Source organism: Micrasema longulum, unplaced genomic scaffold (genome assembly GCF_059751315.1).
Source record: "Micrasema longulum isolate JH-2025_06_02 unplaced genomic scaffold, ASM5975131v1 h1tg000571l, whole genome shotgun sequence".
Classification (NCBI taxonomy): Eukaryota; Metazoa; Arthropoda; class Insecta; order Trichoptera; family Brachycentridae; genus Micrasema; species Micrasema longulum.
In genome coordinates, this window is record NW_028277767.1 from 454797 (window position 1) to 479226 (window position 24430).

Here is a 24430-nt window from a genome sequence, read left to right on the forward strand (position 1 = left end):
TGGCGACACTTCGGTACATTTATATATCTCTCTAAAATAATATAATGTTTTTAATCACTTTATCAATCTCTGAGGAAGCTTATAACAATGAAAAAAATATTTGGAGACCCACTTTTGTTATTGTTATTTCGCTTTGTGTTTATTCATTAAAATCTCATTGTTAATGCTAAGCTTGTTAAAGTAAATAAAAAGAAATCAACTCTAACAATGAAATAAATGTTTCATATTTTTAAAACATAACTGCAGTTTGTGACTTGTGATTGACTAATGAAGGCGAAGGAAGAGTGAAAAATATATATCATAAAAACTGCAATAATAGATCTTAACATTGCGAAGAAGTTCTTAGTGAAAGATACGTGGAAGGTGACAACATTATGGGTATATACAAATCTTTTTAGACAAATTCTGGATTTTTTCCCCTGACGGAAATTATATCAATACTATTTTTTAAAACAGAGATGACTTTTGAGAATATGAGGCACTGAAAGCCAGAGGAACTTAAGTGACATTTAAAAAGTTTTGGCAAAATATCTTCCAAACATTTATGACTTTTGTTTTTTTATATGAATGTTACGATTTTTTCTTGACATAAAAGAAAATTAAATAAATTTTGTTACTGGTAGCTCATAAAACTTTGACGGTTATGTCATAATTATGGTATAATTTTTCGTGAAACTCAAATTTAGCCATACATCTATTTTGTTTATTTAGTTTTCAGCTTTAACATTGGCACTGGAGTTAGTGTGGTTAAAAACTTAGGTTTTTTTTCCATCTAACTAACTCAAATCGTCTCAGCTTAAATCGGTATCAAATTTCGCTTAAGCTCCTATGGCTCTCAGCGACTCATATTAACCCAATCAATGACAGATCATAAGCTCTGTAAATGCCTGCACTTCCATATTCTCAACAGCTTCATCTCTATATAAAAATATCTAAGTGGGGTACCTATATGGAAGTCTTGGCATTTCTATACTAGTCTATATACTACGTAATATTATTTTATGAGTTTTAAAAATTATTTTATGAGTTTAAAAAAATATTTTATTTAGAGAATTTCGAACGCATATGTATTGTATTCGTTTTTTTAAAATGAAATAAACGCGGTGATTTGTCACTATCTCCATTACTACTGCTCCAAGTAAGAAGACGATAAGATTTTGGTAATTTTGCGTAATTTTTTGGTCAATAATAGACAAAGAAAGTATACTCATTTTTGTACATGACTTAATTGAAGGATTGGGAGCATTGGTTATGGCTACAATCTCTAAAAGTGGAGAAAAAAGGGATTGGAAATATCTTTGTCATAGTATTTTTCAAAATCCATGTTGATTTTAACATTGACAAAATCAACCTATTTCTACTGGTTAGCTACGCTACCGATATTGAAAATCCCACTTTTACAACACCGATTCGCATATGTTATTTAGAACTTAGACCACGCTTTCCCGCTACATTTCTAGCTTTTCAATTGAGTCATGAATTTAAAAGCCCTGTGGTAATTTGGCTCATTTTTTGTAGCTAAAACCATAGCAACATTTGGATAGAGCGCAGAACTGCACATTCGTGGTGCTAAAAAACGCGATTTTATAATTTTGTGGCATAACCCACTACTGCTCACAAACCGTTAACTATACAACAACCTGCAAAATGATCGAATTTACGAAAAAACACATAATTTAACTTACAATGCAATTTTTGAACAATGTCTGGTCGAACTTTTTGAATAAAACCCTAAATTAATTCCGTCTTCGTAAAATCAATCAATTTGTTCACGCCGCGCCGAGCCTGAACGAAATACCACGTGTCATTTTTTTTTCAATGTAAATAAAACGCATTTTGCTATGAAAATTTAAGACTTAATTTACAAACATGTTATTATTATATCATACGAAAAGGGAAAGCAAATAATTCATTTAAGCACGTTTCCCTGTCGTCATAATAAACAAACTTAATAATATTTTCAGAGGTGTGATAATTCCCGAGATCAATGAACATAACGTCACCCTAACTTTGAAAACTCGTTGATTCACAAATGGTATTTTGGCGTTTTCTGTTAAGACGTATGTAAAACTTGTATATCCGAACAGTGTTGAATTATTTGAAAAATACATATTAAAAAAAAAACGGTACAATTCGTTACTAAAGTAAAAACTGTTTTTACTCTCTCCTGAAAAAAATGTTTTGGGATTTACGAGTTTTACGAGTTGGGCCGACGGTAAAACATGTATTTATGAAAATACGACGGAACAAGTACGAGTGATCAATAATGTAGAGAAATGTATCGGAACTTTAATTCTTTTGGAAAAAACCCTTTGTGGCAAATAAGAGAAATACTACTCTGATGTCACACTATTTAAACGGATTATTTTATAATCTAATTTCGTATTTAAACCGACCCAGTTTAATTAATCAATTCGGACGAACATGAATCAAATCAATGTTAAATAAATAACAGCATTTATCGATACTGTTCCTGGCCGTTCCCATCCTTCCTTTGACCCATCCTTATGGTACCTACCTAACATCAAGATAGGCGATATTCAAAATTAGAAGATTCGGATGTAGAACAAAAACAAAACAACATTTTTGACTTGACATAAAATCGGAAAAAGAAGTGGTTGGAATCGTCGCGCGTCGTGGAAAACATTGTTATATTTTATAGTTCATTTTGTGATCCAGTGCCAGAAATTGAAGAACATTTAGATTATAAAGGTAGGTATTCATTCCATATTCCTATCCTTTCTCAAATATTTCCCAATAACAAAATTGAATGAAATTCGATATTCATTTACAGTCCGCCTTTTCGTTAACATCAATGTAGTCTGATTAATTAATTAAAGCATGTGTTGTAGTTGTGGATATTATCATAACGCAAATATTATATGGATACATAAGAGGGATGAGGTCACTGTGGGAAAAATAAAGGCTCTACTGCACCCATACTTTTCGTACATAATATTATAATAATGTACTGCCGGCTATTATATTGTAGAGCGGATTATTTGTGTCTACAGCCGCCCGCGCCCGCGCCCGCGGTAAAAACTGGGCTTCACGAATTTACTGTTTGCTGGATGTTTTGTTACGGGCGAAGGCTTGCAGAGCGATGGAAATACGGGTACATCCGACAAAAGATGATCATAAATGAATACAGAAAACGAGAAATTTTTGTGGCATGCAAATTACTAAAAATAAACGTATGCAATAAAACAGATTGTTTTAACAATAATTACATTTAAGAAAACAGATTAGCGAAATTTGCACGAAATTCTTTACAATACGCGGGAGAGAAATTCAGTGTACAAGAGTAATATTCAAATTTATCACACTGAAGAATTCATCATCATCATTCCCCTCTCCGTACCCAGTGGTGCATAGGGCACTGCATTTGAAAACCAAATGCCGTGTATTTTAATCATGTTTCATGAAGGTGAGGTGATCGGTCTTACGCATCAGTTGCCAGTTTAAACAACATTGAAAATTGAAGTTTACATTCACCCTGCCAGGAATCGAACCCGGGACCTCAAGAATGGCAGGCGAAAACGCCAACCACTACGCAACGAGGCGGACCTATCTCCGCTCGATTGCCTTATTTGAGATTTTTACCCGAGCAGCCATCGAGTCGAAAACACTCGTTCGGAATTACAGTTCTATTTCACACGAAGAACTGTATTATCCATCCGCCTGGACACAGAGAAATAAATAAAAAGGAAAAGTCTTTATGTGATTTTTTTATAACTCGTTATATTTTTTAAGTGGATCTTTTTATTTCCTGCAAATTATTTTTATGACAAAAATTTGTGTCTGTGTTAATTTTCAAGTATCTCCTTATTAGTTTTTTTTAATGTTTTGCAATTCATATTTGTTTTTTTTATTATTATTATTATTAATGGTATATTTTGTAATTTATATTTAAGCTTCAATTCTTATTATTGGTATGTTTTCTAATATACATTTATTTTTCATCTTTTAATATTATTATTTTTGATTAGAATTGATTAAACATCATTTAATGAAAAAACAAATTTAACTAAAAAGGTCCAGCCTAAACACAGGAATTTTATAGCTAGTCGGGACCTGAAACAGAGAACCTCTGTACATGATAAATCAATATTATATCGATTATTACGTAACAGGGTAGACGTCTGATTATGTAGTGCTTCGGATTAAGAAGCAAATTTAATATGACTTATGGCTAGCGAGGAGTTGTCCCTCTTCACCAACGTTTCACCATTACTTTGCAGAGAACCGTTCGTATTATAATGTTTAATCGCTTAAGTTTTTTAGACCACACCCGTGTTTATTTTTAATATTTTACACAATTTTCGGACATAATTTGTTTAAATGGGTAAGTAAGGTAAATAATTTACCTGTTGTAATATCGTGGGGTAATTACTACAATTAGGTAACTTCGAAATCAGGATTTTTGAGTTTACCACTAAACAAATATTTGTTTCTTAGTCCATGAATGCTACAAATAAACAAGTCGATACATTTAAGTAATAATATTATGATGATTTGAATGCACGACTTTTTTATTTGAAGCATTCACGGAGAAGGATACAAAAATATGTTTTATTAGTCAACTCAAAAATGCTGATTTTGAAGTTACCTAGTTGTAGCAATTACTAAAAATTAAACGGATATCCCGTAACTATCGGGTATCCGGCCTAATTTTACAATCCGGACGGATACCGGATAGTAGCTCAATATCCGGCGGATACTATTCATTCATTTGCGAAAACTTCAAGAAATCAACGCTACTTAATTTTTTTTATTGATATCGATCGTGTTTGTAAAAAGAGAGTAACTCTCATTGTTTCAAAAATTGACTTTATTGGATAAAAACGTTCGTCGGTGTTCAGTATACACTCAAAAAAAATAATTTTAACCAGCAACTAAAAAATGTTTATCAAAATGATTTTATAATTAAAAAAATAAAGCGCAAGGGGTAAAACTACTCAAAACCACTGTAATTACCTAATTAATAAACTTAAAAAAACATATTATTAACCATTTATCTGTTCTTTTTATTAACTTGTAAATTATTATGTGATAAAATGTAATTGCCTAGCTTGGAAAAGGGAATGTACCCTTGTTAGCTGGGCAAAGTGAAAAAAAAATTGTATGTATGATAAAATATATAAATAAATATTGATATGCAACTCATTGATCGATAAGTGATAATTAAAAATATGAAAATATTTCAACCCTTTTATATTTTATGCCTATCAAAAGTTCTGTTTTTAATTAATTCGATATCCGACTATCCGGCTTAGGAGCTCTCCGAATATCCGTTATTCGGCCAAACGACTATCCATTTCATCACGAATAACTATCCCGCGATGTGTACTTGCGAGTATAATAGAACAAACCTGAACAACATTGATTATTGTTATTATTATTAACGATTGATTTGTAATTCACAATATAAGAATTTTATATTGCTTACATTATCAACATCATCATTCCCTTTCCGCACCTAATGGTGCTCAGGGCACTGCATTGACCAATACACCACGAGGCCGACAATCGACAAAACCGACGACCGACACGAGGCGGCATATTGCTAACAATCACATGTAATTTGGTATAATATCTTATCGATATAATGCGTTACAATAACTCGATATATCGGGCTGGTGGCATTAATGTATATTGATTTTTAAATCGATTCGAGAAAGTTAAAACTAACCGCAATGATAATCTATTATTATTTTTTCAATCCACGCATACGATACAAAAAAACAATGTAAAATTAATATCATATATGTGCGAAGAATTTTTCTGAAAAATTCTAAAGTCGACGAGAGTTCAAGTTGTGGAGTGAACGGCTAGGTCTAGGTACAGGTACTGGTTATTGGATAGAGGAAAAGGAGGCATTAACCTGCTGCTGTGAATCGATATTTCTGAGTTATGGCCAAAAACATTCCCAAAGCTATTTGTAGGTACTGTGAGTGTGTTGGACGCCGCGCCGGTCAGCAACACGGAACTGAGAACGTGTTCCAAAACGAAAACAATCATTCACACACATCGATATATATACACGATTTTTAGGGCCAGACGGCGAAACTTCAGAGGAACATTCCTCACAGTAAGCTTTTAAAAAAACATAATAAAATTTTTCAAAAAAGTCATTAAAAAAAAAAACTTTTCAAAATCTCAAAATGAAGTAAATCTTCAATTTCTCGGACTAGCATCCCTTCCGCAAACCTCTACCCCTCCCCAACAAAAAAAAATTGAGATAAAAACGTATTTGACCAACGAAGCGGTACGCACCAGACGCGGACAAGGGAAGCGGCTGGGTAGGAGAAGGGTAAGGATTTGTGGAGGGACTGCTTGTTAAAATTAAGGATTCACTACATTTTGAGATTATAAAAAAAAATACTTTTTGAACAAATTTCATAAGAATTTTTTTAAAGCTCACCATGAGGAATGTTCCTCGGAAGTTTCGCGGTCTGGCCCTGAAAATCCGTGTATGTACACTAGATGCGGCACTAAACACCCGTCTTTTGTGTCATTCAACTGAGGTTCCGAAACTTATCTTGTATTTGGTGGGAAATAGTTTTACGCGCAGCGGTCAGTAAATGTGAAGAAGCAGCGTAGAAGGGAGCGACATAAAGCTTTGAATTCACAGTAAACTGGCATAGAGAGTTAATCTTTTTTACTCATGCCGCAATTTCGATGCGGCATGACGCGACAACACTAATTTTAAAAAGAAAATTTGAACCTATAGTTCTATGAAGCATCATTTCTAATTATACCTCAGTATTGACACACGGAAATTGATTCAATCAAAGAAGAACCTATAATATATATATACTACTTAACTTCAAAGGGAGGTTCTGATCCGCTGAAAAAAAAATTTAATCACCTAAAGAATGCTTACCTGCTTACGTATCGTATCTGTACAATAACTTAACATATTACAACACATATGGAGAACATTTTGGAGAAGGGAATATGGAAGTCTAGGCATTTACAATGCTTATGATATGTCATTGGCTGGTTGAAGTGGCCGGCCAGGTTAAGCACTGTGAAACCAATTATTATATATTTACTGACTGAAATGAATTACATTAGAACTCCGTTTATCCGAACTCCAGTCATCCAGATTGACAAATATCAGTATAGTTATCAGGAAATAAAAAGTAAAAAAGGGTGCTGGCGGGCGGGGCGTTCCTTTGTCAAAGCAATGAGGAAGTTCAGTGCTTTTTTTAAAGTTTTTTTTTTATTTGTTAATAGACTAATAAACTAAGCCAAAAAAATCTCTTCCGTTTATTATCTGTCAGTTCTGCCGATTGGTCCGTTTACGGTAAGTAAACCGGATATAATTCACACCACTCTTATCATCGGTTGATTCATATGAACTAGTGACGTCGTTCAAAGTAGTTAGTTTTTATGAAAATATTTTTTATTATATTTTTCGTACATTTTCAAGAAAGACTGCCGTATAATTAAATGCTCTAATTTTGTATCCAATTTCCCGTAGGGCTGAAGTTCCCCATTATTTGCTGGACATGTCAGTTAGTTGTTACGTGAGAACGTCTGGCAATCATTAATCTGGATATTTTGAGTTTTACTGTATTAATCCACGAAGTAAACCATCCACCCACATTACAAATTATTACAACATTACATACTTGCATTTTTTAAGGAGAGCAGCTTTGGTCTATCAATTATTATTATTATTAATAATTACTCCCAGACGAATTAAAATTAAAAATGATTTCAATACTAAGCCTACGTTAACGGTAAGCCCTAGTATCCATTATCAAAAAGTTTTACGTTTTGTTTTCTTTCTTTTATCGAGATAATATCGGGTTAGTTTATCTCAAAGAGAACTGAACACCTGACATAAATGGCGGGTATTTTTATTCCTGATCCTTTTTGAATAGAAATGCTACGAAGAGAAAGCAGTTTTGTTTCTAACGACTATTATGCGCATACCGATCGGGATAAAAGCAGCTGCTGATACAGTGGGATTACAGTTCGAGACGTGTAAGAAAATATTTACTAAGTTGCAATTCGCACAGCATGGCGTGGTGCGGTGTAACACTAAGACCAAAACAGTGAGATAAAAAGTAATAATCAATTCGCACACAATAATACGTTATCTCGATCAGACCTCCGTGGAATTCTCGGATTATCGGGTACAATAAACTCTAGTGTACCCCGCCGCAATATTCAGACACAAATCAAAACAAAAGCGTATAGGTACCTACAAAGGTGCGTAAAATGAATGGAGCGGTTTCTCATAAATATACCAACGCACACGGCATCGTAACAATGGTCCAATCGATGGAAAGTACAATGTAGACGTACATACACGCGCGGCGACCAACAATATGCACATTCCGTTATCGAATGACACTTCACTGTGTGACCGAATTGCGTATAATAATATTATTCTATATTAATATGCCCATTAGCACACGTGAACGTTTGAGGAAGATCGTGGATGGCACCTACAACTCTGGTCGAATCGTTGAATGTACTTTCCAGTAAGTAGATGTAGATGAATGTAAATAGCACAATCATCGTTATTCGCCTTATATAGAACAAAGTATACACATAAAACAGTACAATAATAATTGTTATAGAGCTTGTATCAAGTTTGGTACATAATGAAATTTAAGCTATCGATAATAATCGTTAAAACTTTTATTGCACTACTATTATCTATTAAATTAAATTATTGTAAAGCGTTGCGTGTAAACTATGAGCAGTATTGCAAAGTTGTATCGAATTAACAGTCATTTACCTACTTCAATATCCATTTTTACACACAAATAGCAATGTATAAAAATAAACATTATTCGTACAGTAAAGTATACATTTATTACGCCTACATCTAATTAAATTCGAATAAAGTGAGTACTCGATGGACAATAAAGTCGACGGTTGAATCCAATATAATCTTTAAAAAATGTATCCCAGTGAGGAACAATTTTCAGCAAAAAGGTATCAACGGATTATGAAAATAATGCATAAATTGGATTTGAAAACATAATCTTCAGAAATTGCTTCTTGTTTTTGGTTTATATTTTTAAAACGGCATTATATTTATAGCTTTTTAAAATAAAAATTTTAAAACAAAAAATCTACCCGAATAGAAAAAAAATTATTGACGCACTTAAACGGTAAGCTTTATTAAAATACACTGATCAAAAAGTTCCGGGAATTTGCATTTTTTGAATGATGCGCGCTTTGCCGATTTGAAAAAATATTTTTTTCTCACATTAATAAACCTTTCCCCGACACTTCTGTAACGTGAGCGCAATATGTATCATAAAGTGGTGTTAGTAGTTGTTTGGCGTCTGTTTACATCAGTCCAGTTTTTGCACTTCGTCGCATTTGAAAATGAAAAAAAAATTGAACAAAGAGTTTATTTGAAACTTTGTGTTTCCAACGAAATTTCTTGTGTCGGTGCATTGAAAATGCTATAAAAATCCTACAGAGACTCCGCTCTCTCGAATACACGAGCATAGAGGTGGTATTTGCATTTAAAAAGGTCTCAAAGAAGTTGAAAATGCACCTCGTAGTGGACGCCTTCGACATCGACAACCGATGATAAAGTAAAAAAAGTTAAGGAAATCGTCATGCAAGAATCAGAGATAGCTGGCAAGCTCAACATCGCGTATGGGTCGGCACAGAACATTGTGGTGGATATTTTGGGCATGAAACACGTTGCAGCACGACTTGTGCCAAAAGACCTGAATTTCGTTAAAAAACAGTTCCGTAAGGCAGTGGCCCAGGAGATGATTTCTGGGGTAACAAACGATCCTACCATGATGAAACGCATAATTCCTGATGACGAAACATGGATTTACGAAAAAGATGTAGAAACTAGCCAACAATCAGCCGAGTGCCAAGTGCGCACTATGAGAATGAACCGAATAAGGCGCGTCAAAGTCGATCAAAAATCAAGGTTATGCTCACAGTTTTCTTTGATTATCGCGGCGTTGTTCATTGTGATTACGTGCCGACGGATCAAACAGTCAATAAGGAGTATTACCTGGTCGTAATGATGCATTTGAGAGATGCTGTGCGTAGAAAACTAATGGAAAAACAACTCTTGGATTTTGCACCATGATAACGCTGCCTCTCACAAAGCACGCATTGTGGCGGACTATTTGACCAAACACGCAGTAAATACCATCCAAAAAGCACCATATTCTCCGGATATGGCACCTTGTGACGTTTTCCTTTTCTCAAAACTTAACTTATGGCTTAGTGAAAAGAGATTTTCGAGCATTGATGAAATAAAAAAAAACAAAGTAATTGAGCCCAATCCTTCATCGGACTATGATAAGTGTATAGATGAATGGGTTAAGCGGTGGCATACGTGCATCACTTCAGATGGATGATATTTTGAAGGCGATAAAATAAATATACCCGAAAACTAACCAAAAAAAATATTTTATTAACCAATTTCCGGAACTTTTTGACCCATAGTGTAAGAGGTGGAAAAAATATATTCTTCAATCAAAATAAGGAATGAAGAAGTGTCTTTTTTTATTTGTTAATAGACTATTAAACCAAGCCAAAAAATGTTTTATTTCTATTTTTGTATAGAGTATTATCAGCGCTATGATTTTTTAAAGTTTTGTATTTCTGAAATAACTCCGCGTGTGACGTCAGAGGTTCTCTTCCGCTCTGTCAGTTCTTTCGATTGGTTCATTTACGGTAAGCAAACCGGAAATCCTTTACAGCTCTCATATCATTGCTTGGTTCATATAAACCAGTGACGTCGTTCAAAGTAGTGCGTTTTTATTGTTTTTTCGTACACTTTCAAGAAACTTTGCAACACCATTTAATGCTCTAATTTTTACCGCGCGCAAGAAAACATTGTTTGTATCCAATTTCCCGTAGGACTGAATCTCCTCATTATAGATTTCTCGATTACGTCTTAAATTTGTCTTTTTTTGTGTTAAGACGATTTAGGAAAATATTATTTGTTTACTTAGGTATTCAATAAAATTAAGTTACATTACGGTTTTCATTGCATTGCATATCTAAGTATCGCTTTTTTTTAATGCTGCTTCTCCAAAAAAGAGACAAACTCTTGGGCTTGGATGGGGTGGATGGGGACATACACGGAGTTAATAGTAGGTACGAATATTATGAGAATCATATATAATAAAAATAAAATACATTGATATTTTTCATAAGTCCTTCATAAATTAAGTTGTTTTTGCAAGGTGTTCCTTTAATTATTTTCTTAATTTCTTCAGGGAGGTAAAAGTTTTTTTTTTATATGATATAAACATATGTTTTAAATATTTAATTTAAAAAAATATATAAGTTAGTTCTTATTTGCCCTATAAACTCGAAACCGGTAGACATGACATAGAAAAATCGGTAAGTGGTTGTATACAAATATTGAATAACATTTAGTGAATATTTATTTATCGTTAACAATGCTCACAGTATTTTGTTTAAAAATGCAATTATCGCAAACGGAGGAAAATGTACGTAGTCAGCGTCTATTTTTTCATGATTATTAGGCCAACGTCTAATCAAATGTGTCTCACAAGGTACCACTTTTAGTCAAGTGTAGAAGTTATAGCGTACATACGTGACGAGAAAACTTAAAGAGGCAGTAGATACTTTAATGACGTCATTCGCATATGTAGCCCAGGCTTATTAGATATCAACCTAAAAGAAATATAGTTTTGATTTTTGGCACAAGTGCTCTTTAGGAATAAAAGTTTCCCCTCCAAAGTCCCCACCTCTCCTACCAAACGTGTCTCTGGCCGTATTTTTTTACTATTTTCCACAAAACAGTAAGAGCTAGAAGAAAACATCCATGGCAAAAATTATCATCGTAAAATCGTAATATACAAAGCTATATTTGTTTCATGATGATATAACTTATAGATTCTTCAATATAACAATCTTTTTTTTCTAAAAACATGTCCTTTGTACTTATTTTATGGGTTAACTACGGAAGCTGTGATAAAATATATGAAAATATGCATAACTCGCTTAGGTAATGGTACAGTCGGTATATTACTGTATTATGACATGGCGTTCGTCTAGATTAGCGGCCATGTTGGAAATCTGTACAAATAATTGTGCGATGCTTGGTCCGTGGGAGGATCATGGCGAAATGGTGAACCGAAGCAGGTTAGTAAAGCGATGGGCGTACAAAGGCATATCAACAAATCTACACGCGTGGGATATCCCATCTGACGTCCTTTTCGATTATTCGGAATATAGACGTTAGCATAATGACAATGTCCAACAATATTTGTAAAATCAAAGTTACCCAAACATCTATGCATGTAATCAGTATGCACTAAACCATAGGTAGAAATAAGAAAGCCGCCATTCGACGAAGCTCATGATTTTCAAAAGTCCGTTGAAACTTATGAACGAAACATAGCATGTATACAAAATCATCGTGATGTTAGAACGAAGAAGGATGTGCGAAAAATGCGACATTGACTATATTTTAATATTTGATACTGAAAAAATCATATGAAGCCTTTTTTTCGGGTTTGAAAAAAAATACATATATAAGTAACCCAAGTGTCAAATGGTTTACTTTTGTACTTGTCAAGTTGTGACATAAAGTGTGAAAAAAAATTAAAACGCTCTCACACAAAGTTGAAGAAAATCACATGCGTCGTTGCTCTAAGATCCCGACGAAATGTATCATTTAAAGCGAAATAAAACTGAAAATCTTTACCAGCGATTATAAAAATGACTATAGACAGATTTATAGATTTGATCAAATGAAATTTTCTATTAAAAAATAAAATTAGTAATATAATGATTACTAGTCATCTTCGTTGATGACATTAATTTTATTGAAAAATCATTAAAATATAAAAAAAATACGCAAATATTCGTTGTTTTTAGGGATTCTATAAATTTTAAGCTAATAATTAGGAAAAGTTTTTATATTTATTTACAATAAAATCAAACGAAAATGATTATGCACCTACATTTTTTACCATTTGTCTCTTTATTTAAGAAAAATAATTTAATTAATGAAACCAACAGTCACATGAAAAAAAAAAAACAATGCATAGACCATAACAACATAGAAAGACACAATAACCCAGAAAAACATCACAATTATTTTAGTTTTAAACCGTCAGCAAGAAAAAAAATAGATACAAAAATAGAACAAGCGATGCGTGAATTTATAAATAAATGAATATCGATACTAGTCTTCAATGGAAAAGGGGAACACAGAGAGAAAAGTGATAAAGGAAAAGAAAGGAGATTTTTTTTCAGGCGTAATTATATAATGATATAATGGGAGATGACTCCACAATCGAGCCCCACGGACAGTAAGTACAGCGTAAACCCTGTCACATCCGAAACCACGATGGTCGACATGGGCAGGAAGAAATATTGGCATATTAAAAAAACAATTTGAAAACAGTTTTTTTTTTCAAATTATAAAATGATTAAAATTAAAAATAATGCGACCTCACTTGGGTTACCCGTGCCGAGGACGCTTAACCATGTACTTTCTTTTTTTTACATGTAAGAATATGCAAAGAAAACTGGATATACAGAGAGATATAACAAAATGTTCAGACAGATTTAAATACTAAGTATTTATGTTTATATTTCATTTATCTTTACCTATATTTTTTATATTATAAAACGCTCGTTACTAATTGTGTTAACGGACAGTGGAAGTAGGTTATATATTTAAATTGCAAATACTCAAAATCCGTTTGTCCGAAGGTAGTATTAATTTGTATTTGTTTAAGTTATCTTTGTGTTGAGGATCTAGTGATTATATTATTTATATGTGTTATATTGTTGGGGTTATGTCTTTTGTTTGAGTAAGAATAGTTTTTGAATCTGTAAGCGGGTATTGTTTCACCGTATAATTGCTTCGGTGTGATTTGTGGAATATTTCTTCAGTAGATGTCCGTATCGAGACTCATATTATTTTAATTATGGATTTTTGCGCAAAAAATACACTTTTTAAAACTGTGTAGCTCGCACCACCCCATCCGATTATACCGTACTGCAAAATTGATTGGTACGAATCAAAATAAATCTTTAAAAGTTCTTTTACATTAATTTTATTTCGAATTGTTTTTAATACATACTTAAGTCTTTTAAGTATATTTGTAATATTTTCAATCTGCTGTTTCCACTTTAAATTTACGTCAATAATTACTCCTAAGTATTCGTCATTATCTGCCCTATCAAATATTGGGCAATTACAATGAGCACTATGTTGCTCACTTCTGAAAGGGAGAAAACAGGAGTACGGAGAGCGTAGCTAGCTTATCGCTCTGCAGAAGTAACTTTTTTTTTAAACGCTTTTATTTTTTTATTTATTCATATAAAGGTTTATATAACAAAAATAATAACGTATCCCTAACTCTACGAGGCCAAGAGCCCTGTGTTGAGTTGGGATACAACATAATAGAAAGTGGAAGCATGCATATTATTAAAGAATACTACAAATAAAAATTGTAACATAAACATACAATTTTATAAACATCTGGACAACACGCTTAATATTAAATAAATCTATGCAATGTCTCGCAGCAGTCTCCTGCAATGGTCTCTTCTTTTAGACAAAATCCAAACTTGTACACTTCTCCTGAAAATGGCCTTCGTTTTGGAGAACTTAATATGTTCGTCCGGGACATTGAACACTCTTGGGGTCACAAAAGAGAAAATTATCTAAGCAAAAGTCGTATGTGTTTTTGTTATTAAATAATTCAAATTACAGAAAAACCTCGTACGAGCATTTTGCTGAACTATTATGAGTCACAAACAATGCACGATGTGGATAATATGTGTTATAACTAAAACTCGGATTAACAACTACTTCTTAAATTTAATATTATTTCACTTATCTCAAAAAATTATAAGCAATTTGAAAAAATCACCATCGCACTAATCACTTGATTACTAAACATCGGAGAAGTTATCTAATATATAATATTCTACCGAGTAGTTTTAAATAATAATTATTGGTATAATGCATACATTTTGTTTAAAGATAAAATCTCTTTCCAGACAAATGACTGGTAATAGCAGACATCTAAAAGCTTGAACTCGTTAGAATATTCGGCAAGAGCTTTAAAGTACAATGCCGAACTATTTCGAGATTACGGTTGAATTACATTGTACAAATCGATAATCGAGGCAAGCGCTGCACAACCTATAATTGAGTTAAATCGAATAAAACTACGTGTTCGAAAAAAATAATTACGTTTTTAAATCATTAGGTACCGTTTCTATTACAATTGACAAAACACGGGAATATTCTTAAAAATTCATTTATTGAACTCTTAATTTTTAACAAGACTCATTTCTGAAGCGCGACAAAACGTTTAGTAATATTATTACTAATGCAAATTTTTGATGGTATTTTTTATTCGATGAAGATTGATAAAATTAATCAAATTGGTGGGTAAGTTATAGATAATTACTATTCTTCTTATCAATCTTCTTATAGCTTATCGATAATAAAATAGTGACATCCCGCGGGTATACCTAATAAATATAATCATCTACATATTTATTTACATGTTTTCAATGATAAAAAATATTACAAAATAAGTGGTGACCGGTGTTTAAGGAACTCTTGAATTTTACAGATTTTATAGAAAAGTTGGTAAGTTATACAGGGTGTTCATTAAACCCTGTCACATCCGAAACCACGATGATCAGTATGAGCAAGAAGACATATTGGCCCATTAAAAGTAATTTTCAGAACGAATAAAATTTAAAAAATAAAATGTCAAAAAAGCAAATGGTTGCTTACTTCTGCAGGGGAGAAACGAGATGGGGAGGGAGGAGTCTGATACACCGCCGACCGCACAACCACGCCTTCTTCGCTTATCCCCTTCAGAAAAAAACAACCATTTGTTTTTTTAAATTTTTTATATATTTTTTTAATCTTTGTTCTATTTTTTTTAATATGCTATTGTGTCTTCTTGCCCATACTAATCATCGTGGTTTCGGATGTGACAGGGTTTAAAGAACACCTGTACATTGTCAACGGAGCCCAATGTCTCTGGGTATGAACTGAACTAATATTTTTATACTGTCCTTTCCCATCACAGGGAAGTAGTGTTGCCTATATAATATGTTATAATATAATTGTCAAACGTAGTATGTTCTAACAATCCTTTCACTGTGACTGGATTAAATTAAAGCAGTTAATAACTTTGAAACAAGCGGTGTATTGCGTAATGCATGATTATGGAACTAATATTTTGGTGACTTTTATTAAGGGCGTCGGTAGAGTAAAGTAATCTTTGAAAACAATTATGATAATAATGTAAATTAATGTTGGTTAATTGATATTAAATACCATAACGATAGTGGATTTTTGTAACTAGATTATACAAGTGAATTAAACAATTGTTGTTACTGTTTGTTTAATTGCAATATGATCATGAGGAAGAATTATAATATTCGACAAAAGCCCTCTATATAATTTGCCAAACTCACAGTGAAAGGGGCAATGAAATTGAAATTTAAAAAAGATGAAGTTACTCGACTTGAACATTTAAAAAATGTTTTATTAATATGAGCAACACCGATAGGAAGACCCTTGGTCTTTAAAACGGTTTTCGGGCATGTGGAGGAAGTGCTTTTACTGCAAAAGGTGCCGATAAGGGAAATAACTGTGCCAATTTTCCAATACTAAGTAAACAGTGCATGTTACAATTTACAATCTAAAACCTGTGGTATACGTTTATATCAAAGTATTGTATAATTAAAGCACACTTATTTTAGTATGTACTTACACATACCTACATGCGTACACGAATAGAAAAGAATACGAACCGAAATAATAAAATTGCATTCGAAAAAAAAAATATTCATTAGTGTTACGTATCACGAAAAACAACGTTGTCGCTCAACAAAAGGCTACTTGGTGAAAAATTCGGAAAATAGCAATCGGAGCAACAAGTTCTTCGGTAATGGGAAGATAATTGATTTAAAAAGTATTTAGGTGCCCTTGTCACGTATACAAGGGTTGCGTAACGTGCAAGTACAAATGGCGCAGAAGGGGTGTAGTCTGTGAGTCAGCAGACCGCAACCCACTCCATTAGACGGATTGAACGCTCCCCTAAAATGCGGCCACGGCCTTAACCAATACTTCCTAACGCATCAATCTATCTCAGAGACCTTGATCCCTGTACACATATGTTAGCATAATAATGTTCCTCGCATGTAACCACTGAAAATAGATGTGAAGCAATAAAATACGCACACGGTCCACATCAATCTCAAATAAAGAGCCACTAAGTGACTCGAACAATACATAATATATTATCCGCATGTACACGCATATCTATTCCCAAATTAATTGCAACTATTTAAAAAATGATCAAATTTATTCACCTTTACTCAAGTGAGGAGGAATGGCCCAAGCTTGTTTTGTTGCGTGATAAGCAAAGGGGATGCGACTCGCTTTTTACAAATCCTATAAATAATGATACAAAATCGCGATTCGTGCCTTATCACAGACAAGAATATTTGAGAAGCGTGCTTCGATCGCTGTACTTCGCATAACGCCAAGACAAAGAAAGTAAAATAGGTGTGTAGCATACTCTCGGCTGAAACATTTCAGGGACCGAAAATAACGTTACCTAGAAGTTAAATAATACAAATATATCTGTATATTTTATAATATAAAAACGTTACGTTTTATTAAATATCTTGTACGAAACTATTAAACTAGCTCTCCGACCGAACACGGTTCAGAAATCTATTGGTTTATTTCTATAGTGCACACTTCTGCATACCTACTCTTTCCGAGCAAGTTATAAATGCTTCCCAAATCCAAACAACCAGTTAGTCAGCATTTTTACTAGTTTTTACTGCCAGCGAAAATGTATTTACTGTCGTGTTCATAACTTAAAGGTTCGGAATCCATCCGCGCAAGAAACATAAAGATATATGGCTCGATTGATTACGATACATTTTATAACTCATTTTTGCCATGCACCTCAAACGCTAGCTGTTTCGAATGCATAATAAAAAGGGCGAAGTATTGTATTCCTAATAGTATCGGCCGCAATAACTTATTGTGGAGAAAGTTTTTATTTCTTATGGAAGAATGAGAGATGAAGAGATGAATTAATCTTAATCGGAAAGTAAGAGCATTTTTTGCTTATGCTAGAGAGTCGCGATTATATTCTGCAGTCAGTGTCTACTCTAGTACGCGGTACGAGCATTGTTGACGTTCCCACAATGCGACCTACTTCTATTTGCCGACGTTTTAAAACGAGTGTACTTTTCAGATAGGCTCGTTCGATTGTGGTTTATAGACTAACTATCTTACATTAATTACGGGATAAATGGTCGTTCATCTCTGTTTATAGTATTTATTGAGACAATCACATAATAACGAAGAAATTCATAATCAAGTTTTGAATCGAAGTACTGGATGAAAACTTAACGTTAAGTTCTACCAAATAAAAACCAACTTAATAAATATGTTTTGTAACTATAAGTTGTGTGTTAACTACACACACAAATGGCACTAACATTTTCCCACGATTACGAATGCTGAAAGTTAATTTACGCTGATTATTTTTAGCGGATTCCGAAAAGAAAAATAATAAACAAAATATTATTTACACACAACAACGTATAAAACACTTACTTCATGATCCCTATAGAAAGGTTCTCGAAGATTCTCAGGAACCCGGTTGTTGAAAGCCTTTGACAAAAGCCATTTCACCGATGCTCGCTGTTTTGACTGAAAAAGAGAATTAAAAAACTTATTTACGAGTATATGGTATTAAAGAAACAAAGAAGTATATGTCTAGATCTTATTACATTAGGTGCTTATTCATAAATTATAATACATTGCATTGACTAAAACATATTTCTTTAACAAAATAAATATAAAACGTCATTAAGATATGGGTAATGGTGGGGGGATATGCACAGATTGATGAGTGGATCAGGCCAAATAGGTAGAAATATGTTTTCATTAATAGTGTTTTTATTGGTGAGTTTTCTGTGTTTGATATTATGATTTAATTGTGTTTGATAAGCATATTTTAAAATTATATAAATGTCTCCCTCGGCACGGGGCATCCCAGTGAGTAAACATTATCATTGATGTAAAAAAGTAATACATAAATTGTAAAAGAACAAATAAATAAAACAACTTTGTTTTTAGCCACTGATTTTTTAATTTTTTCTACCGACCGGTTTCAAATCTACACAAGATTCTTTATTGGTATACTTAACTAATGAATTCTATCCTATTTTAATTTTACAGTGATTACTAAATAATACATTATTAATACATATGGAGCTAATAGGTTAAGTGTTTTTGTCATGTTCTTTAATGACGGGAAGTGTGAAGTGAGATGGATACGATCTTTAAAACTAGACAGGAGTGGACTATGGGAAATATAGTTTATTTGTTTTTTTTTCTTAATTTAAATCGCTTTTTCAATTTCTAAGATTTTCAAGTTGTCTAATTTTAATATTTTACTTTCAACATGAAGTTCTTTTAATTAAGTCTTTATTAAAATTATAATTATTTTCCATCAGACGGTTTGCGAATTCAGAAAAAATATTATTTGGGCACCTTAAGTCTTAGTGTTCTTTTACTCTCAGCATTTCCAATGTAGATTGAATCGCAATTATTACAATTTAATTGGTTTATGCTAAAAAAATATACATAATTATTTTATTTAAAAAAACGACGATTCACAGCGGTTGAACATACTGAAGAAACAAATTTAATACGAGTGTTACTGAACACTTAAATTGATAATATGAATTTATGTTTACGAGGGATTTTCTTACTGCTGACTGTTATTTTATGTGAGAAATATTATTGGTTTCAAGTCTTATACTTGAAACTCATAATATTTTGACGATAACGATGATTTAGGGGGAAATGGTTGACTAATAAATAAATCCCAGTACCTGCGGAAGTAAAAAAATATATAAATTAATGATTTCAGAGAATTTATACCAATAAATCGAGTAAAAAGTTAAAACAAATATATACGAACATTCATCGTCCTGACGTCACTTTTACGATGGTTAAAATTAAAAAAAATATGAATCATTTCAATGGAAAATCTCGCATAAAAATAAACCGGAAACCATTATGTGGATTAAGTTATGGTAGTTGCGAATTGTAAATCTACATCAAAAGTATTTACAGACCATAACAGAAACAATGTTACATAGGTATAGTCGGGGTCCACGTTCTTGGCGCACGGAAGGAATGCGGTAGTGTGTTGCGACGCCGACGCTGTCCGGTTGAGTTAGGATAAAAATTAGCCAGTCGGCATTCTCGAATTTATTATATTCTTAAATATCGAGGCGCCAATTTTTATCGAAACTCAACCGGGCAGCGTCAAAATACATTATCGCATTCCTCCATGCGCCTTGAACGTAGACCCCGTCTATGGGTACTGCAGGGATTACAATACAGCGATTCAATAAGTAACTTGAATTTAAGCGTGAAATATCTTGAGTAAGATTCAATGTAAATCTATATTTTTCCAAAAATTTTCGCAAATTTACCGTTTAAATCTTTTTTTTATTCCAACAACATGGTTAAAAAATAATGCGAATTCATGACTTTTGAGTTCGGAGTGTGAAAAATACATAAATAATAAGATATGTGATTTTTCATACCTTTAATTAAAAATAGTATTATTAAACAATGTTTTGAGTATGTATAAATGTTTGTTGGCAGGCTGGATTTCCTCCCTTGGTGGTTAATTAGATTTAAATTTATTGCAACAAAGAGGAAAGACATTTTTGAGGAGGGAATATGAAGAATACTTCACAAAAGCCAACAGGTGGAAGAGTTAGGGAAATGTGGATGTAGGCAGAATGGTAAATGTTTCAGTGTGTAGTGGCCACTTAAACCAGCCAATGATAGGTCATAAGCCCTGTAAATGCCTAGACTTCCATATTCCCTTCTCAAAAATATTTTTCCTCTTAGTTGCAACAAATTTAGATATTAATATTAGTTTGACAAATAATTATTATATTTATCAAAATATGTAGTTCATGAAATTAATTTTACAATAGTTTTTTAACGTTCCGAAATATCAAAACAAAAAGCCTTTTAATATTTTTTTTTGTTTTATGTCACCAGTTCAATGTCTTTTTTAAATCTTACAAATAATAAGCGTAATATTAATTTATTTCGTAACCTATCATAGGCACGAGAAAAGAAAAAGCGAGGTGACGTTGTATTGGCTCTAATAATTTGGCGGTTAAAAAAATAATTTTAACGAGCTTCCACATTGCATATCAAACTTCAAGTTGTTTACCCATTTACAGAATAAACAATCTCAATGTTAGCTCTGAAGGTAATATAGTTTGTGTTGATTTAAAAATATATCCGGTGCTAAATCAAGTTCGCCGCATCCGACGGACATGAAAGCAACGATCGTGTGCAGCGTAAACGCAGTTCGCGTAGATATTATAAATTATAATATTGCAGGTTATCAAGAAACACTATCATCTCGTACGTGAAATGCGAATGCGGACATTGACCATGACATGACCTCCGCAAGGTATAAACTCAAACAGACCGAGAGGTCCTTCAACACGTGTGAAATCGTCAAATCACCCAATTATTTTTTTTCTTTATCCCCAAATTTGTATGAAACTACGAACGATTGCGTCGCAGTTTTATACAAATTAGAGACTTAAGGACAATCAGGCAATCCCCCCATGCTAAAGGTCCAAAAACCATAAAATGCACACATTCGGGAAGTCAGGCACCGAGGCGAGGTACACAAACCGACAAAATGATTCATTATACAGTCAAGAAAGCACCCAAATAAAAGTTAGCGTGATTTCCTATTAAAGTCTCTTCCGTGCGAGAGTATTCGAATTTCGAACGAATTGCTTTTGTACATGAGGCGCGAGGAAATATTAATTTATTAAATACATCGCAAAAGTCCATGATTTTTTTAATAAATAACGAGTTAAACTGGGTAATGATTTGCTATTGCTACATTTGAGTATATACTCGAATATAGATTAAATGAACACTATTGAAAGTTTGATTTCAATTATTTTATTTAGTTAACATTAAATTGATTACAACATTAATAATATCAATCTGGGAAGAGTTACACAAATAAAGGATTTGGGGATAGTTTTTGACGAAAAATTGACATTTATTCCTCACATTGATACCATCACTAATAAGGCAATGAAATGTCTTGGATATTTGCAGCGAACCGTAAAGGATTTTAATTCCATCACTACCCTAAAAGTGCTATTTACTGCCTTGGTTAGAAGTAATTTAGAATTCAATTCAACAATTTGGTCACCTTATTACAATGTTCATATTTTAAAGTTAGAAAGAGTACAACGCAAATTCCTTAGATTCATCAATTACAAACTTAATATACCCGCTGAAAATATTGATTATGATAATTTATTATGTACACTAAATATGTCAACTCTATGTAAAAGAAGAATTATAAACGACTTATTAAATTTATATAAAATAGCGAATGGCGTATTGGACGTCCCGGAATTAACTAGTGTTATCAGCTTGAAAGTACCTCTTCGAAATACTCGGCAGCTAACGTTATTCTTTGAATCTCCTGGCAGTCACAATTATTATTACAATTCACCAATACCTAGACTACACCGGCTAGGTAACGAGTATGGTGAAGTTGATATATTTTGTCTGTCTTTATATAAATATAGGTTAAGTATTCAAAAGGTTATAAATTAATTTATGTAAAATTTCTTAATATTTTTCTTTTTTTACTATTTCTTTTTCTCATGTATCTCTTTAATAATGTATAAACTTATATGTATGTATATGTATGCGTGTATGTTTTCATATGTAAATTTTTAAAATATTTTTCTATGTACCATATACCTATGTTGGTACATTTCCTTATTTTTACTTATTATTGTATCTTTTAGCTTTTCTTATGTTATCTTTTATTTTTACCAAATTTACATACTTATGTTTCACTGCTGCACTTAAATGTAATTTCTAAAATATGTAAAAGCCCATTGGGCGTGTAAATCAATAAATAAAAATAAAATAAAATTAAATAAATATGTACATTTACAATATTAGTTTTGTGTTTCGGATTACATAAATTGTGAGGATATGCGGTAATAGAGAATTTTGATAAATAGATATTTTTTTTATTTATTTATTTTATTTAGTTAGTCTAATATATATTTACAACACAATATTTACATCTATCCTTATTCTAACATTATTTATCACTATTATACACTTAATATCCTAATTTATAATATTCACTGTTTCATATGTACATTTTCATTAATTATATTCACTATTTACACTATATATTACCTAATATTTTTCGCATATATACTTTTTACATTTAATTTTAAATATATTTACATTTATTAAATTTTTTATGCTTTCTGGCATTTCCTCAAATAATTGTATTCCCTTGTACATAAGGCAGTTCTGGGACATTGCTTTTGATTTCTTTCCCAGTTTTATATTCTTTATTTGAATATTGTTTTTCTGTCACTGACTTGCAGATGCTTACTGATACTGTGTGAAAAAGAGAAATGCATGTCGGATTTTATTCCCAACTTAAATAGACAAAATCGACGATTGTCCTGTTTTCCGGCCATCAAAACTGGACCGATGTTGTTGTTATTTTTAGACAGAGAATCAGAATAAAAATTTCTGAGTCAATACGTTTTGCGTATTTCAAAAATAGTTAACATATTTGTATACCGTGCGCCCGAATACAGCAGATAAAAGTGGGCGTTTGTATGGGTTTTTGGATGGTTCTAGTTCCCATAATAAAAAAAATATCCAAAAAACAGTAAACAACACGGACACGCCAATGATAAATTAATATCTATAGTGTGTTAAAAAATCCCTGCTCTACGTGTATGAAGAAAAGTTAGACCACGTTTCCTCTTAAGATTTTTTAAAAATTAAAATCATTATACATACATTAGTTGATTACAGAGACACAGTTTTTAGTGACATAAACAGGAACGACCCATGCCTGTGAACCTGCCCCGACTCGTTATAAAATCCGTGTTGAGTCGGGACATTAAACATTATCAAGTATGTATGCAATACAGATGGGCATACTTTTATTAAATGCAAGTAAATACCTTTAAATTCACAAAATAACATTTAATTTATTCCTATTATTATGTTTTCATTCGGATTATGTGCGTATTTATATGTAGATTAATATTAATTTGACATTTATAATAAATTACCTACGCTAAATTATCAATATTGTATATACAAGATATTGTCAGCGCAAACATGTGAATATTGTATATACAAGATATTGTCAGCGCAAACATGTGAATATTGTATATACAAGATATTGTCAGCGCAAACATGTGAATATTGTATATACAAGATATTGTCAGCGCAAACATGTGAATATTGTATATACAAGATATTGTCAGCGCAAACATGTGAATATTGTATATA

The 24430-nt window shown here is 32.4% G+C and overlaps 1 protein-coding gene across 9 annotated transcripts in view; it reads right to left on the minus strand.

Moving 5' to 3' along the window:
• Patronin (calmodulin-regulated spectrin-associated protein patronin) overlaps positions 1 to 24430 on the minus strand; it is a 102145-nt gene that overhangs the window by 52124 nt on the left and 25591 nt on the right. For all 9 annotated transcript variants that reach the window (XM_088228246.1, XM_088228241.1, XM_088228244.1 and 6 more), the window contains exon 2: positions 18620 to 18715. In XM_088228246.1, the coding sequence (XP_088084372.1) occupies positions 18620 to 18715 (96 nt within the window). The remainder of the gene's footprint in view (positions 1 to 18619; positions 18716 to 24430) is intronic.